The sequence below is a fragment of the Rhinatrema bivittatum genome, chromosome 4 (genome assembly GCF_901001135.1).
Source record: "Rhinatrema bivittatum chromosome 4, aRhiBiv1.1, whole genome shotgun sequence".
NCBI lineage: Eukaryota > Metazoa > Chordata > Amphibia > Gymnophiona > Rhinatrematidae > Rhinatrema > Rhinatrema bivittatum.
Window position 1 is genome coordinate 213,164,694 of NC_042618.1, and position 18,153 is coordinate 213,182,846.

Consider the following 18,153-nt stretch of genomic DNA (forward strand, 5'->3'; position numbering starts at 1 on the left):
AAACTAATATCCATTCTACCATTATTATGTGGCAAGTGAAGTTGTTACCTCTTAGCAGACTGAGGTCAGCAAACCTGTTAACATCTGTCTCCATCTGTTGGTCAGTGGGTAGCAACATTTGTTTGGACAGGTTTAACTGGATAAAGAGGAAAGAAAATTATCAGGTAAGAACTAACATCTCCATATATGTTGTCATAAGTGATATTTTTACGTCAGAAAATTGAATGTCCCTTTTCATGTAAAATCTGTGATTATAAATGCATAATTTTTAATTGTGTGTGTGATGGGAGCGAGGGGCAGACCTGTGCAAAGCTGTAAGGTTCACCTAGAGCACCAGCCCTGGTATAAAATATTTTGGGACCAGGTCGAAGTCTCTGACTAGGTCATTTCTCTCACACAATTTACATTGGAGGATTTTTGTCACTTATTCTTCATTTTTTTTAATAATGTACATGTTAGCTGGAGTTTGACTGATTTGAATTATTATGGTACATAATTAATTCTCTTGTATGAAGGACATACCCACCAGCTGTGAAGCTTTGTATTGAGTTTGTATTATTTAGTGGTTTCAGAATTCAAAGAATGTGCTTTTAGATATATTTTGAGAGTAGATTAATACAATTTTCCATGGGAATAGTCCTCCAGATAACCACTCCTCCCTGCAAATGAACTACTTGCCCACTGTTGGCACTACAGGGAAGAAATGCCTAGATATGTCTACCATTCTGGTTGCCTTATGCTAATCTCTCTGTAGCTGTAAACAATGTTCAGACACACACAGTTATTGGTAGGGAAAAAAAGAGAAGTTTACAGTTGGCTCCATTAAAATCTACGGGAGTGGAGGGCAGAACAGTAATCGTTTGCACAGGGCAGCAAAACAGGTAACACCAGCTGTGACTCCCCACATGTCATGGCTAATTCAGCCCTGCTTATCAATGGAAAAAGCGAGTTTTCTTAAATGAGGTTCTCCATAGACGACAGGCTGAATTAACCATGCTTAATACTAGCCCTCCTCCCTGGAGAGTCGACTACATAGTTTAAGATCATGAGGCAGCACTCACATGGGACCTCCCACACATGCACAGAACAAAGTCTTTACTGAGCTTAGAGAGAGAGATCAGTTTGTGCTGAATATCACCCATGTGCCATGACTAACTCATTCTGCTGTCTACGGAGAATCCCATTTATGGTAAGCAAACTCGCTATCCTGCATTTAAAATTTTTCCCTATTCCCTCTCACTCCTCTCTTCAGTTCACTTCTAAGTTTGTGGTATTGCTTAGGTTTAAAAAAAAGTGTATATTTTAATACTGCCTCGTGATATACAGTGTTGTCCTAGCCTTAGTAGTGCTTTGTGGCCTTTCTAGGGATTCTGTTCATTTGTACTATTTTTCTTTAAAGAGTTTAAAGAAGAAGGTAGAATTCCTACAGAAGACCTTGAGTGCACCGACCCAGGCCAATGAGGCTATTAGTCGACTGGTCTTTGAAAGGTTGGAAGAGTTTTAAGTTATTTAGCTCTAGTAATGAAATTATATTCTCTGACAAGCAGGATGATTTATCACACAAATGGGTGTTGTCTTCTAATAGCGAAGCTGTCTGAAGAGCATGCATGGTCATTTATATGCAGCTGCTGCCATGCGAGCTTCTTTGCTCTCTTTTTCATCCACTTGAGAGATTAGATGCACGTTAGAACTTTTTTGCTGTTTTTTTTCAACTGGTTTTTGGCAGAAAGTACCTGTGTTCACTGTAAGCTTCCTCAGTCGCTCTATTTTTTTTTTCAATGAACCTTTTTTGGTATTTTTTTAGGTTTTCTTTATTTTCGAGATATCACTGCTCTCTACTCATTTTTTTTGGCGCTGTAGTGTTGGTTCATTGCTGGACTCTCGCTCTTTCTTTTGATTTCACTTTGTGGATTTTTCTTTACAATGGCACCAAAGCAGGCCAGTGGTTCCGAAAGATGGCCCACATATAATCAAAAGATGCCTATTATGGACTATCATAAAAATTTGCTTCTGTTGGGAGCAAGACCATGATGTCTCTACTCAGCCCAGGTATAGATCCCCATCCAGAAGGTCTCTTATCCTACTTTTGTGAAGGAAAAATCATTCCATTTAAGCTTCATGCTGAAGGAGAATCCATGGCCACTAATGTAAGTCTCCTCAAATACCTGATGATGATGACAGTTGGGGAAGAGGAGTGGAGAGAGAGGGAAGGTGATGATGCCAGAGGATGAGGGAGAGGGAACATGATGGTGATGCCAGGAAGTGAGGGAGAGGGCAAGTGTTGCCAGGGTTGAAGGGAAAGGGAACAGAAAGTGATTGGCATGGGGAGTGGAGGGAGAGGGAAGAGAAAGCGATGATGCCAGGGGATGGAGAGAGAGGGAAATTTATGATGCAAGGGGAAGAGGGAGAGGGATGGAGGCACAGGGAAGGTGATGATGCCAAGGGGTTAGAAAGAGGGGTGAAAAAAGAGGAAAGATGATGTCAGGGGGGAGACGAAAGGTGATGATGCGAGGGGGGTGAGGAAGAGGTGATGGAAGGAGGTGTTGTTGCCTCGGGATGGGGGAGAGGGATAGAGAGCGAGGGTAGGTGGTGATGATGCTAAGGTGTGAGGGAAAAGGATGGAGGTAGAGGGAAGGAGATGATGCCGGGGATAAGGAGAAGAGGGAGAGGGAAGATGATGATGATGTGGTGAGGGGTTTGGGAAGTGGTGGTGATGATGCCTGGGGGTTGGGGGAGAGGGAGAGGGGAGGTGATGATGATGATGATGATGATGATGATGTTGGAGGTGAGTAGGCGGGAGAGAGAAGATGATGATGATGCCAGGCGGGGTGTGGGGGAGAGGGAAGGTGATAATACGAGAGAGGGAGAAGAGATAATGGGAGAGGGAAGGTGATGGTGATGATGTCAGGGGAGTGGGGGATAGGGAAGAAGATACCAGGAGGCAGGGTGATTATTATGAGGGAAGGGAGAAGGTGACGATGCCAAAGAGCAGGGGGAGAAAGAAGAGAAGGTGATGGGAAAGTGGGGTGGTGTACCACACCAGTGAATACTGTTCCAGGTGTGCCCTGAAACAAAAAAGGTTGGGAACCACTGGTGTAGAACAAATCTTATGTGGTATGATGTCTTGGTCCCTACCAAGATTCTGGCTGCAGTGTTTTGTATGAGTTTAATGCATTTCAAACCTATACTAAGAGATGCCATTCAGTAGTGAGTTTTATAAATACCTTCTGTACCTTATTGTAAACCGATGTGATATTTCATTGAACGTCTGTATATAAAAATCATAAAAGAAATAAATAAATAAATATAATAGTCTAATCCAGTGGTTCTCAACCTTTTTTCTGTCAGGACACACCTGATAGATAGTTCTCACATGTGTGACTCACTGAACACATGACAGTCACAAGGCTAAATGGAAATGTATATTTTGTATCCACAAGAACCCCACCCTCAGCAATGGGTATAAAGCAGAACTAAAACATTCCCCATACAAAAAAGATATTCTGATGTTATCTCAATAACAGCAGCACAAACTCCCTCTACTACCAGGCGCAATAGCCCTACTTATAAAAAGACAGCAGTTCATCACCAATGCATGTCCATTTTAGAAAACGCAACAAATAAGATGAGGTATTTTACTAGCCTACATGTTAGTTAAATACCTCATGTGAGCCATACGCACAAAATCGACCTTCACCAAGTACAGAAAAACCGCAAATTACAAATATGGAGACAGAAACTGGAATGGAAACCCAAAAAAGCTACTCTCCATGCAGTACAAAACAGAAGGAATGGAAACAGAAATATAGCATTTAACATAGTACCAAAAGTAATCCGCACATAGTTATACCTGCATTATGGCATGCACTCAAATGGAACAGCCCTACCTATAAAAAGGCAACACTACAAATATTAAACCAGGTCCTAAACATCAATACATCTCCCATTAGGAAAAAAGAAAAAGCCAAGCTGCTATAGATCCTTAAACAGAAATAATTCTAAAACTATACTAATAAATGTTTCAAAACAACTGATGAACAGAATAACATCTAACAATTAAAAACTCTGGAGAATGTTAAATATTTTTTAAAACACCAATAAAATATTCAAAACAGCAGACATATCACATAATACCCAATAATTAAAATGACAGTCAATCAAGAAAAATGAATTTAAAAGCCACCTTTACTTGCCCTCTCCAGCAGTTCTCCTACCCCTTTCCCTTGCAGGCCACACCAGAAGCAGCAGTAGCTGCTGAAGCGGTCCTCGTGGTCCTCTTCCTTAGGGTTCACAACCAGTCTCTGTGTGTCTCTCTTACAAACACATGCTCAGGACAAGTTTCTGTCTCTCACACACCAACCATCTCCTCAATCTCCCTCTCCCTCTTCCCTACATGCCCCCCTCCACACCTCCACCAGACCAGTTTCTGTCTCTTTCTCACGTCACTTCCCCGATCAGTTTTTATCACACATACACATGTCACTTCTCTGGCCGCTCCCAATCATGCACGTGTTCTCTGTCTCTTACAGCCAGCCAGAAACATGCTCCATCTCTCTCTCACAGCATATATGCAGAAAGAAGAACCCTCCCTCACTCACATGCACACCACGCGCAAGCACCCTCCCACATCACGCACACACCCACCCTCCTGATCTCAAATACATACACACACACTGGCTCCCAGCTGATCAGCTCTGGTCTTTGACCCCGCTGGCCTGGTCTCTGGCAGCAGCCAGCAGCTTTGGTCTTCGGATCCGCTGGTTGCAGGTAGCATGCGATACACTGGTATGTTGCTATGCACCGGTTGAGAATTGATGATTAGAACATAAATTACAGTAGCACGGTGTAGATCAAGGTAGCTGCATAATTGTCAAATCTGGCATAGGTACATGAAGGAGGCTCACTACCTTTGAAATGTTGGAGTTCCATTGTGAATATTTGGTCAAGTTGAACTCCTAGGTGTCGTACAGGTTCTTTGGAGGTTCCTCATAGAGATAGTAAGGGGTGACCTGGTGAGAGGAGGTGCAGCTTCAGTTTGTGCTTGCTGAGCCATTGGGCTACTACCATAAGACAGTTAATGAGACTGGCAGTGGAAGAAGCTTGGTCAGATCCTATTTTGACGCAAAGTTGGATGTTGTCTGCAAATAGGTGTGAAAAAAAAAGCAAGACCGGAGTTTTTTCACATCCGTGGCTTTTCTAGACCGCTTACCGTACTGTTTTGTGGGTCTGCAAACAGGTGACATTCAGTGTTGGACTGGATCAAGCCACAAATTGAATGAATATAGATATTGAAGAAAACTGGAAAAGGAACAGAGCTCTATGGCATTCCACAGGTGAGGATTTTAGGAGTAAATAGTTTGTTGGCCCATGAGGCGGATTAAATTCTGTTGGATAGAAAATATTCAAACGATTTAAGGGCAGTACCCTCAATGCAAATGTTTCCTAAGCACTGAATCAGGAGACCGTAATAGACCATGTCAGAGGTGGCAGAAAGATCTAATAAGACTAAGATGGAGTTGCCCCCTTGGTATGCATTTAGATGAATACTATTGGTGTTGACCAATAGAAAAGATTAATTTCCATGGCCTTTCCTGAAGCTGGATTATTGAGGGTGCAAGATATTGCCGCCTTCAAGAAAGTCAAGGAATTGGAAGTAGATAACCGTTTCTACTGGTTTGGATAGAAAGGGAAGGCTGGAGATTGGGCAGTAATCAATTATTTTGGGATCAAAGCCTGGTTTCTTTAGGATAAGTTTGATTACCATAGAAATACAACAGAAAAAAAGATCATATGGCCTATCTAATCTACCCATCCACACAATTGCTCACTTTTACAATCCCTACCACTTCCTTAGAGATCCCCTGTGCTTGTCCCATGTTTTCCTGACTTCAGATTCTGACTCTGTCTTCACCACCTCTACTGGGAGGTTGTTTTGTACATTCTCCACTCGTTCTGTAAAGAAGTACTTCCTTAGATTACTGCTCAAGTCTACCCCTTTCCTCTCGCCCCTTGTTCCAGAATCTCCTTTCTGTCAAAAGAGACCCACCTCTAAAGCATTTGAATATCTCTGTCATATCTCCCGTTTTGCCTTTCTTCTAGGGTATGCATGTTTAGATCTTTGTCTATCCCCATATACAGTATCATGAAGATGACTGACCACTTTACTAGCCACTCTCTGCACCGACTCCATCCTGTTTATATCTTTTTGAAGGTGTGATCTCCAGAACTGTACATAGTATTCCAAATGAGATCTCAACTGATCAATACCACCTCCTTTTTCTGCTGATCATTCCTCTCCATGTGTACCCAAGCATCTTTGTTTTATTATCATCGCCTTATCCACCTGTTTGGTCACCTTCATGTCATCAGATATGATCATTCCCCCCAGGTCCCTCTTTAGTTTCATGCATAGAAGAATTTCATCCCTTAGACTGTACCATTGCCTTGGGGGTTTTTTTTTTTAGCCAAACTGTATGACTGCATTTTTCAACATTAAATATTAGCTACTGGAATCTAGATCATTCTCAAGTTCCATTAGATCACACCTTATGTTTTCCACACCTTCCTGGCTCTGCCCTGTTGCAGATTTTGGTATCATCCGCAAACGGAGAAACGTTTCCCAGTAGTTCTTCCACAGTATCACTTACGAAAATGTTGAAAAGAGCTGGTTCAATAACCAATTATTGCTGCACACCACTAGCAGTGACCCTTTCATCAGTGAGCTTCATTTATCACTAGCTTTTGTCTCCTCACTCAATCGGTTTCTAAACCAGTCAGTCACTTTAGGACTCGTACCAAGTGCTCAATAATTTACCTATGTTGGAACAGTGTTAAGGGCCTTACTGAAATCAAAGTATATTACATCTAACACACTCCCCTGATCCACCACACTAGTTACCCAGACAAAGAAATTGATCAGAATCATCTGAAAAGACCTACCTCTGGTAAGTCCACACTGCCTCGGATCTTGCTATCCGTTGGTTTCCAGAATCTGCACTGTCCTCTGTTTTAGCAGTGATTCCATAAGAACATGCCATACTGGGTCAGACCAAGGGTCCATCAAGCCCAGTATCCTGTTTCCAACAGTGGCCAATCCTGGCAAGTACCCAAAAACTAAGTCTATTTCATGTTACCGTTGCTGGTAATAGCAGTGGCTATTTTCTAAGTCAACTTAATTAATAGCAGGTAATGGACTTCACCTCCAAGAACTTATCCAACCCTTTTTTAAACACAGCTATACTAACTGCACTAACCACATCCTCTGGCAACAAATTCCAGAGTTTAATTGTGCATTGAGTGAAGAAGAACTTTCTCCGATTAGTTTTAAATGTGCCACATGCTAACTTCATGGAGTGCCTCCTAGGCTTTCTATTATCTGAAAGACTAAATAACCGATTCACATCTACCCGTTCTAGACCTCTCATGATTTTAAACACCTCTATCATATCCCCCCTCAGCCGTCTCTTGTCCAAGCTGAAAAGTCCTAACCTCTTTAGTCTTTCCTCATAGGGGAGCTGTTCCATTCCCCTTATCATTTTGGTAGCCCTTCTCTGCACCTTCTCCAGCCATTCCACTAATTTACTAACTAAAGGGGCCACACTAACCAACCTGTAGCTCCCAGCTGCCTTCTGCTTCATTTCCACATACTATGGGCATTAGTATCATAGCTTTCCAGATGTTACCCTTTTTTCCCATTTCTTTGCAATTGTTTGTTTTACTTAACTGAGGATTTAAATTTATCCAAAGAGGTTTTTTTCACCCATCCCTGACAACTCTAGTTTAAAGCCCACCTCAGTAGGTTTTCCAGTCTGTTCTGGAAGACACTTCATCCTTTCTTTGATAGGATAACATTCCCAGGACTGATGAATAGAATGGTGTGCACCTAAGGTCCAGGAAGCCAAAATGCTCTTGTTGACACCTTCTACACCAGGGGTCTCCAACTACCGGTCCGCTGACCAGGACCGGGCCATTGGGGGTTTTTTGCTGGTCTGCGGCGCCGCCGAAGACCAGCACTAAACTACTGCTGTGCTGTGTGCCGGACACACACAGCAAGAAGATCAGCAGGGCCGTGGTGGAGCTCACGTCACCACGGCCCGAAGAAAAAGGTCACGTTTAAATTTGCAGGTGCTCCTCCTCCTTCCTGCCTGCGCGGCCCTGGAAGAAACATGTTGCCGGAGCCGCGCAGGCAGGAAGGAGGAGGAGCATCAGCCGTGTGCAGAAGAGGAGCAGCATTGCCCGAGAAGACCAGGGCCGCTGCAGAGCCCATCCTGTGGCAACCTGTAAAGAAGAGGCCCAGAAGTGAGAGAGAGGCTGAGGGCCTGTAGAGTGTGTATGTGTGAGTGAGTTGAAAGACTGTGTGTGGGAGTGAAGACCTGAATGTTTGCAGTGAAAGCATGTGAGAGCCTCTGTGTGTGAGAGAGAGACAGCATGTGACCAGTGAGAGCCTGTGCTTGAGCAAGACAGCATGTGGGAGTGAGAGAGAGCCTGTGTGTGTGAAAGTCAGACAGCATGTGCAAGAGAGATTGAATTTTTTCCAAAATTTCCGAAACTCCTGATAGTGCACACTAACCCAAAAATCGGGCTCCCCCCCAAAAAAAAACCCCCAAACCGTGGGAAAAATGAAATTCCTGCGGGGGGGGCCCCGAAACGAAGCCCGACACGAAATTTTTACCCGAAGCACATCTCTAGCAAATAAGTTTCCTATTTACCTATTCTATCCTACTCATGTTTTTGTAAATCTCAATCATATTCCCTCTGTCATGTCTTCTCCAAGCTAAAGAGCCCTAATCTGTTTAGCCTTTCTCCATAAGGGAGATTTTTCATTCCATTTATCATTGTCACCTTTCTCTGTAACTTTTCTATGTAGGCTATGTCTTTTTTTGAGATGGGACAACAAGAACTGCACATAGTACTTAAGGTGAGGTTGTACCATGGATCTATACAAAGGCATTATATTCTGTTTTATTCTCTCTTACTTTCCAAATAATTCTTAACATTCTATTTGCCTTTTTGACTGCCATAGCTCACTGAGCTGAAGATTTCATATGGAGGTTTGCAATTTCATGTTTGAGTTCCTTCAGAACTCTGGGGTAAATACCATCTGGTCCCAGTGGTTTGTCGCTCTTTAGTATGTCAGTCTGTTTTATTACATCCCTTCAGTTTCACAGTGATTTGTTAGTCGCTCAGAATCATCATCAAAAAATGTTTCTGGTGTGGTTATGACCTCAACATTCTCCTCAGTAAAGACAGAGGCAAAGAATTCATTTAGTTTTTCTTCTGTTTCATTGTCCTGTCTGAGCACTCCTTTTACCACTCTGTCATCTAGTTGCTTAACTGACTCTCACAAGCTTTTTGCTTTGAATGTGCTTGAAAAGTTTTTATTTTTTGTTTTTATCTCTATGGCAAGCTTTTTAAATTCTCTTAACCTGCTTAATTTTTTTTTTTATATCGAACTTGCCAGAGATTATCCCTTATTTTCTCATTTGGGTCTTTGTTTTTTTGAACACAAAGCTCAAAGTGTATCGTTCAAAAAAAAAAAAAAAAGACCCAAATGAGGAAAATAAGGGATAATCTTTGGCATCTGATAATACCTTCTCTCTTCATGGGGATAAAGGTCTTTTATATGCATATCCTCCAATAACTCTAGTGATAAAAACCTGGGTAATACTCAGAAAAGCCTAAGGAACTCTTATTCTCATAGCTCCTTTTTGGCCCCTTTCCTTTGGGATCTGGTTCCCTCTCCTTTGGGAGCTGTCAGACCAATTTGGTAGGATGCTTCTCTAGCAACCTCATGCAGGACCAAGGGAGTTTGCTTCATCCCAACATCCTGTCTTTGGCTCTTTCAAGCTTGGATGTTGAATGTGAAGTAGTGCATTCCCTTGGTCTCGCTGACAGTGTCTCTCTGGTCCTTTTGTCTTTTAGAAGGGAATACTCTGGAAAACCTTATGGGTTGAAGTAGACAAGGTTTTCCATAATGTGCGAGTAAGATATTAGATCATTTTTCATGTACCACAGAAAAACTGCTTGAATACCTTGTATATCATTTGGAGTCTGGCATAAAGACCAATTCAGTCTGAGTTTACCTGAATGAAGTTGGAGCTTATGTAGAAGAAAACCCTATCTCTATGCAGCCCCTAATTCAGATTTATGCAGGGCTTACTTTGATTGAAGCATTCCATCAAGCTACCTTTTAAGTCTTTGGACCCGAGCTTGGTTCCCACCCAGCTGATGAAATCCCCTTTTGAGCCTTTGAACTCTTGTGGGCTCAAGTACGTGACCTGCAATGTCATATTTTTGATAATATTCACTTCAGCATAAAGGCGGTGAGCTTCAGGTCCTAGTGATTTATCCACATTATTCTAAATTTTATCATCATATTGGTACTTCGCACGTACCTAACTGGGCAGGAACCCAGGATATCAGACTTCTACTTTAATCTGCCAAGCATTCTCCCAACAGTTTTTCTAATGCCATGTGCTAAGAGGTGAACATGTCTTATGTAGTTTGGATTGCAAGAGATCCCTTCCCTTTTCTTTGGAGAGGACTAAAGCCCTCAGAAAGTCCACCCAGCTTGTCACTTCTTTAGGCCCAAACCAACCTGGAGTTTGTCTAATTGAATAGCAAATTGTATCTCCTCCTGTCCTACACAAACAGGTTAAATATTAGATGGCTAGGTCAAGGCTCATGATGTCAGAGCCATGACTGCATCACTTACCCATCTAAGATCTGTTTCTGAGGAGATCTGTAAGGCTGTGATAAGGATGTCAATCCACACATTCAGATTCCTTTATTGTCAAGATGTTGACTTCTCATGTGATAGTAAGTTGGTCAGTCTGTCCTCCAGGATCTTGTGGAGTGTTATAATCTAACTCCATCTCTTCAAGGTCTGTTTTTATTATTTTGGATTTTTAAGGGGAGGAGAAGGCTGAAAAAGAGCTGTGTCTTGCAAAAATGTCTCGTATAATGCTGACTTGATTAATTCCTTTTTTTATGTTTGTTCATCTCTTTGTTAGGGATTCTGACTTGTGTGACTCATCATCCTGCTTGTTGACATTGAAAATTGAGTTGCTTTTAAGGAGTCATACGTACTGTCCCTCCTCTCCCTGTGCAGTTGGAGTTTGTGCAGTGTTGGCTGTGCAGGAATGTCCATGCATCTTCTGAAAAGCCTTTTTTCTTTTTTTCTTTTTTTTTTCTTCCTATAGAGCTACAAAACATATGCAGTGCCATACAAGCATACAGTCCTGCTCAATAGAGCTTACAATCTATTGACAAACATAAGGACAGTGACTTAGGGTATTTTATAAAGCAAGATAATGGTTTAAAAAATGGTTAAAAAAAGAAAGTTAACAAGATTAAAAGTGGTTTCAAAAAGGTGTGTGTCTAGATGGGATTTAAACATGGCAAGAGAAGGGAGCATGTCGCATCAGTTTAGGAAGACTATTTCAAGCAAAGCCAGGTGTGGAAAGCATGAAGTCTGTAATTGGCAGTAGAGGAGAAGGGCACAGATAGTGACTTGTCAGTTGAGCAGAGTGCACTAGAAGCATTGCAATAGAGGACATCTTTCCTTTTATTGAGATCCTGCAGACTTACTTTATAATTTACATTAGAAACAATGGTAGACATTATGAAATGTTTTAACTTTACTTGTCCTGCAGCCCAGCACCAGTAGAACTGCAGAGGCCTCGGTTACAGTGCCCAACCAGCAGTGATGACATAGACCTCAATATGACCTTTGACATTGAGACTCCTGATCGCATATTGAACAAATCAACTGTCATGCTTGCGAAACAGACCAAACTAGCTAAAACAGAGTAAGTTCTGCCCTTCAATTTTCTCTGCTATCCATAGCCATCAGCCTATTAAAGGCGAAAGATAAATGATGTTCTCTTAAAATAACAGTTTGAAAACTTGATATTTAAGTACCTTTTTTTTTTTTAAGTGCTTGCGCTTTATTAGATCACTTTTGTTCTTTATTGTCCCTTCTTTTACCTTTCTTGTACCTCTTCTGCGTAATTTCAGCTCTCCTGTTTTAATATTTGTTAGTGATTCACTTTTAATTTAATGATGGAGCACTGCTGCAGGTGGTTTTCTTTTCTCTATCAAAACTTTGTGGTACCTGGTACTCTTTAAAAATCTTTCAGATGCTTATGGAGCTTAATACATTCAAAATGTTAATAGGAATATAGGATGACATTGCATGGCTCAGAGCATGATGGAGAAAGGAGGCATTGCATGGTGTCGGGATCGGGTCGGCAGCGGCGGCTGCTGTGAAACCCCGAAGCGACCCAACAGAGAGGAGGCATTGACCTTCATCGAACCTGGGAGTCCCAAGCACTCCCCACCGATACAGGTGCCAGGCACCAATCTCCCTCGGTGCTCCGAGGGAGTGTTCTGGTGATGCCTTATCCCCGCTCCTCCTCCTTCCTTTCTTTGGATTTTCAGGAGGAGCTAGATTGCAGGGTGCAACTGACAGTGATCCAAGCTGTACAGGGCATCGAGCCCCCGGTTCCACCGGTGACTGAACAGGCACCTGCAATGTTGGCACCACTGCTGGAGTGCCTCGACGTACTTCTGGGTGTCTTGCCTACGCAGCAACTGCCGGTGCCCAGGGGTCCATCGATACCCCAGTGGCCATCGGTGCCTCCTCCATCCGTGGCTTCCTCAGAGGAGGATGAGTTGTTGTGGCCTGCAGGATGTCGAAGTCCTTGGTACTGTCCGGTGTTTGGTTCCTGGTCCCTCCGGGGCTTCGGTGCCCACAGTGCCCTTGGTGTCCAAACCGAAGGGCCTGGGCAGGGGCCCTCCATGGGATTCCCCAGGGGACTTTAGCGAGGAGGATGCCCCATATGACCCATGGGGGATTATACCCATCCCCGCTAGAAGAGAGATGCCAGACCTCGGCGGAGGATCTGACCTTTTTTGGGCCTTGTCCAGGCCATAGCGGAAGCCATTCCTTTCCAACTCCTGATGGAGGAAGATGCCCGACATAAGATGATGGAGTTTGTTGGTGCCCTGAAGGAGGTTGTGGCTGTTCCTGTCCATGATATTTTTAAGAAGTTACTCCTCCATCTCTGTTCCTCCGGTAAATCAGAAGGCAGATGCAGTCTACTTACTACAGCAGGCCTTGGGATTTGAGAGGCGTCAGCTCCCACATCAATTGGTAGTGGTGGATTCGGCCCTCAAGAAGGCTGTGTTGCTGCTTTGGCGCCTCTGGGTCAGGAGCACAGGGTGTTGGATGCCTTAGGTAGGAAGGTATACTAGGGCACTATGTTGATCACCCGTATTGTTTCCTGCCAGCTGTGCATGACCCAGTATGCTTGGAAACTCTGGAAGCAGGATCAGGAGCTATCTGAATGCCTCCCTCAGCAGCAGCAGGGTGCTTTTTTGGCAGTCACCCAACAGGGCCTGGAGTGTGGTTAACACAAAGTGTGATCCTCCTTCAATGTATTTGAGACAGCAGCTAGAGTAGCAGCAGTGGCGACCGGAGGATGGCATGGCTCTGAGCTTCTGATCTCCAACAAAAGGTCCAGGAGAAGCTTGTGGACCTGCCCAGTTTGTGGATAAGGTGAGAGATGCTGTGGCTCAGTTGAAGGATCACCATGAGACCCTTCAGCATCTCTCGGCCAGTACGTTTAACCTGCCATCCTGTGCCAGGAAATCTTTGCGTCAGGACTCCCAGAGATCCTTCTTTCGCCAGAGGAAATGCTATCCTCTGCCTTGTGTGCTCATACTCCATGTGTGAGCTCCTGGGGCCGCTCTAGACAGCTGGCACCCCAGCAAAGCCCAGCTACGGGGTTTTGATTGGCTGTGGGGAAGCATATGTCTTGTGACTGTACCCTCGACATTGCACCCTCCGGTTGGGGATTGGCTGCAGTCCTTTGTGGACCGCTGGTCCCAGGTTTCCTTGGACCAGTGGGTCCTGTCCATCATTTATCGAGGGTACCGGTTGAACTTCCTGGGTGTCCCCGCAGACTCTCCCCGGGACCATTTTGGGGCCAGTCCTCACATCAGGAAATTCTCTTGACTGAGCCCTCCGCCCTTGTAATGGCCAGAGCATTCAAACCCGTACTGCTGCGGCACCAAGGGGCGCGGGGGTTCTACTCCGGCTATTTCCTGATTCCAAAGAGAACAGGGGGACTTCGCCTCATTTTGGACTTGAGAGTCTTGATCAAATTTCTACAAAATGAAAAGTTCAAGATGGTCTCACTGGGCTGATTCCCCTCCTGCAAAGAGGGGACTGGCTGTGCTCCCTCAATCTGTAGCAAGTAACACATTTAAGACTAATCTGAGAAAATTCTTTTTCACTCAACGCACAATAAAGCTCTGGAATTTGTTGCCAGAGGATGTGGTTAGTGCAGTTAGTGTAGCTAGGTTCAAAAAGGTTTGGATAAGTTCTTGGAGGAGAAGTCCATTAATGGCTATTAATCAAGTTTACTTAGGGACTAGCCACTGCTATTAATTGCATCTGTAGCATGGGATCTTCTTAGTGTTTGGGTAATTGCCAGGTTCTTGTGGCCTGGTTTGGCCTCTGTTGGATACAGGATGCTGGGCTTGATGGACCCTTGGTCTGACCTAGTATGGCAATTTCTTATATTCTTATGGAAGTTCTGATCAGGACAGGCAACCAGGTCATGAAGTGGTACATCAACAAGCAGGGCAGCACGGGCTCATTTCTCCAAGAGGCAGTGCAGGTCTGGAACGGCCCTCTCCCAAGGGATGTATCTGCTGGCAGATCGACTCAGCCAGTTCTTCCAACCACACGAGTGGCCCCTCAACCCTGCAGTAACAGCCAGCCTGTTCCCCCGCCAGGGTTTGCAGGATGTGGACCTATTTGCCTCCCCTCTCAATCACAAGGTGAGCAGATTCAGCTCTCTAATAGTGGGGAATGTCCATCCAACCTGCGATGCCTTCTCCCTTCGCTGGGGACAGGGCCTTCTATGTGCGCACCCATCTCTCCCGCTCCTCTAGAAGACTCTGCCGAAGCTTCAGAAGGACAGAGAGATTATGATTCTCGTGGCATCCTCCTGGCCTTGGCAGTTTTGGTTCTCACTTCTCCAGGACCTGTCTGTGTGTGCGCCCATCCTGCTAGGGACGGCACCTGACCTCATATCACAGAACCAGGGCACTCTGCACCACCCGAACCTCCAGGCATTGGCCCTTACGACTTGGATGTTGAGTGCATAATCCTCCAGCTCTCAGACGGTGTTTCCCGGGACCTGATCGAATTCCGTAAACCTTCAACCAGGAAGTCCTACAGCTCAAAATGGAAACGCTTTTCCATTTGGTGCAGAGGGCATGGGTTGGACGCTTTCTTGTGCCCTCTTCCCCGACTGCTGGACTACCTGTGGCACTTGTCCGAGTCTGGGTTCCAGACCAGTTCCGTCAGAGTGCACCTTATTGCGATCAGGGCATACCACTGAGGTATTGCTGGTACGCCCGTTTCGGACCAGCCTCTTGGCCATTTCATGCGGGTCTCCTCCAACTGAAGCCCCCTCTTCGGCCTCCTGCAGCATCCTGGGACCTCAACGTTGTCTTGGGCGAGACTGATGCAGCCTCCCTTTGAGTCTCTGCAGTCCTGTGACCTGAAGTTCCTCATTTGAAAAGTCATGTTCCTGGTGGCAATCACTTCCACTCGCGGGATCAGTGAGCTTCAGACCCTGGTTACCATACATGAAGTTCTTCCATGACTGTGTGGTCCTGTGTAAACATCCTAAGTTCCTGTTCAAGGTGGTGACTGATTTCCACATCAATCAGTCAAATTTTTTACCTACCTTCTTTTTGAAGCCACATTCCCACCCTGGGGAACATGCTGTCCACACCCTGGACTGTAAATGGGTGCTAGCCTTTTACTTAGATTGCACGGCGAACCACAGACAGTCCACCCAGCTCTTTGTGTCATTTGACTTCAGGCTGGGTGCTGTGGTGGGTAAGCAAACCCTATCAAATTGACTGGATTGCATCGCCTTCTGCTATGCGCAGGCAGGCCTTCAGCTAGCCAGCAGAGTGAAGGATTACTCTGTGCGGGCCATGGCAGTGTCAGTGGCCCATTTGCATGCAGTCCCTGTCACAGAAATTTCCTGGGCTGCAACCTGGATTTCTCTCCACATGTTTGCAGCTCACTACTGCCTTGACAGGGATAGCCGTCAGGACAGTGCCTTTGGTCAGTCCGTCCTGCGCAACCTGTTCTAGACCTGAACCCAACTGTCTACTCGTGCTCCTTTTGGGATCAGACCGCCCTACCTTTTTCCACACAGCACCGCAGTTGTGTTGTGCCCGCGGCACCTTGTTTAGCCGCTGTTGGCCTCTCTGGTTGAATGGGGAAGTCTGGAGCTCTGTACTCACCCACATGTGCGGACTACCATCCTTCTTGTCCTAGGAGAAAGTGCAGTGCTTACCTGAAACAGGTGTTCTCCTAGGACAAAAGTTTTCCATGCCGGGCTCCATCTGATGATGTCACCCACATGTGAGGACTAACATCCTGCTGTCCTAGGAGAACACCTTTTACAGGTAAGCAACTGTGCTTTTTTTTTATTTATTCGTGAGTGTTCTGTAGTGTGATAGGTATGATTTGTATCTTCTTAGATTATCTGTAGGCTTTTTTTGCCAAAGTTTTTCAAGTTTTCTGAGGTGTAGTTTTTGTGGGGGGTTTTTGTTGTTAGTTTCTTTCAGTTCTTCATTTTACCAGGGGTTCATTTTTTTGAGATTACCATTTTTTTATTTTTTTTTTTAAGTTTTGGTTTGGATAGGGCTGTACTTGTCTATTTCCTTGATGATTTTTTTTTCCCATGAATCAAATACCTCATCACAGCTGTTTAGGTTGTTGATTTTGGTTTCTAATGCATTGTTTCCATTTTAATTTTCCTTCTGTATGTTTGAGAGGATTTGATTTCAAGGCTAATCGCTGAAAGATTTTTGTATAATAGATCTGCTTTAATTAGATGGTGGTTGGGCCAAGGAATTATATTATGTTTAGTATTTATATTATAATTGTTAGAATTTGCGAATATAAGGTTGAGAGTATTGCCTGCTTTGTGGGTGGCCTCAGAGACATCTTGATATCTCCTAGGGTTTCCATTGCAGGATCTGTCAGAGGCTTACCTTCATATTCCCATCCAGTTGGAACCCCAATGCTTTCTATGCTTTGCAGCGTTGGGATGCCATTATCAGTTTTGGGCACTGCCTTTTGGTTTCGTCACCGCTCCCAGAACATTTTTCAAGATAATGGTGGTGGTAGCAGCGGCCTTGTGAAAAGAAGAAATCCTGGTGCACCCATATTTGGATGACCAGCTGATTCGAGCCAAGTCTCAGGAAGAGAGCTGCCTGGTGACACACAAGGTGATCTCCTTATTGCAGGAGGCTGGTTGGATGGTTAACCTGACCAAGAGCAATCTTCAACCATCCCAATCATTGGAGTATCTGGGGGTCCGGTTCAACACAACACAGGACAGAGTTTCCTACTGAAAATTTGGATCCAGAGATTGATGTCTCAATTTTTTCAGAGGATGAACACCATACAGGTACTCAGTTTGATGGCAGATACCCTGGAAGTGGTGCCTTGGGCAAGGGCGCATATGCATCCTCTTCAGTTCTGTCTGTTATCTCATTGGAACCTGCAGTCTCAGGGTTATGCGGTTCGGCTCCACTTGCCAATTGAAATCTGCTCCCATCTCCAGCGGTGGTTGCAGGAGGATCTGCTGAGAAAGGGAATTACCTTGTCCTCTCCAGCCTGGTTGATACTCAGGACAGATGTTAGTCTACACGATTATGGGGCTCACTGTCTGGAGTTAACGGCCCAGAGGTGTTGGAATGCCGAAGAGTCCCACTGGAACATCTATCACCTGGAGACCTGGGTGATATGTCTGGCATACTTGAAGGAACCAGTGTCACACTATTAAACACAATAAACCATCTAAATCAATTATTTTGGTGAGATTTTAAGCCGCATCAGCAAGCCTTAACAACGTGTTCTGGGCAAACAGAACCGTTGGATCTTTTAATCATTTGCGGCAAGGTCCTTATATCCAGCAAAAGCTTGAAAGTACTATCAAACGTACATCTATACCATTTAACAGTTATCATTCCAAACCAGACAACGGTCGGTATTTCGCTACGGAGCACGTGGCTTCTTCAGGGGTGAGTGTAACTGGTAGAGCACAA

The 18,153-nt window shown here is 44.5% G+C and overlaps 1 protein-coding gene across 1 annotated transcript in view; it reads left to right on the forward strand.

Annotated features, from left to right (window-relative positions):
- The window catches only part of TRAIP (TRAF interacting protein), a 138,197-nt gene that overhangs the window by 78,350 nt on the left and 41,694 nt on the right, over positions 1–18,153 (forward strand). Inside the window, exons 10-11 of the mRNA XM_029599671.1 lie at positions 1,400–1,488; positions 11,655–11,810. Of these exons, the coding sequence (XP_029455531.1) occupies positions 1,400–1,488; positions 11,655–11,810 (245 nt within the window). The remainder of the gene's footprint in view (positions 1–1,399; positions 1,489–11,654; positions 11,811–18,153) is intronic.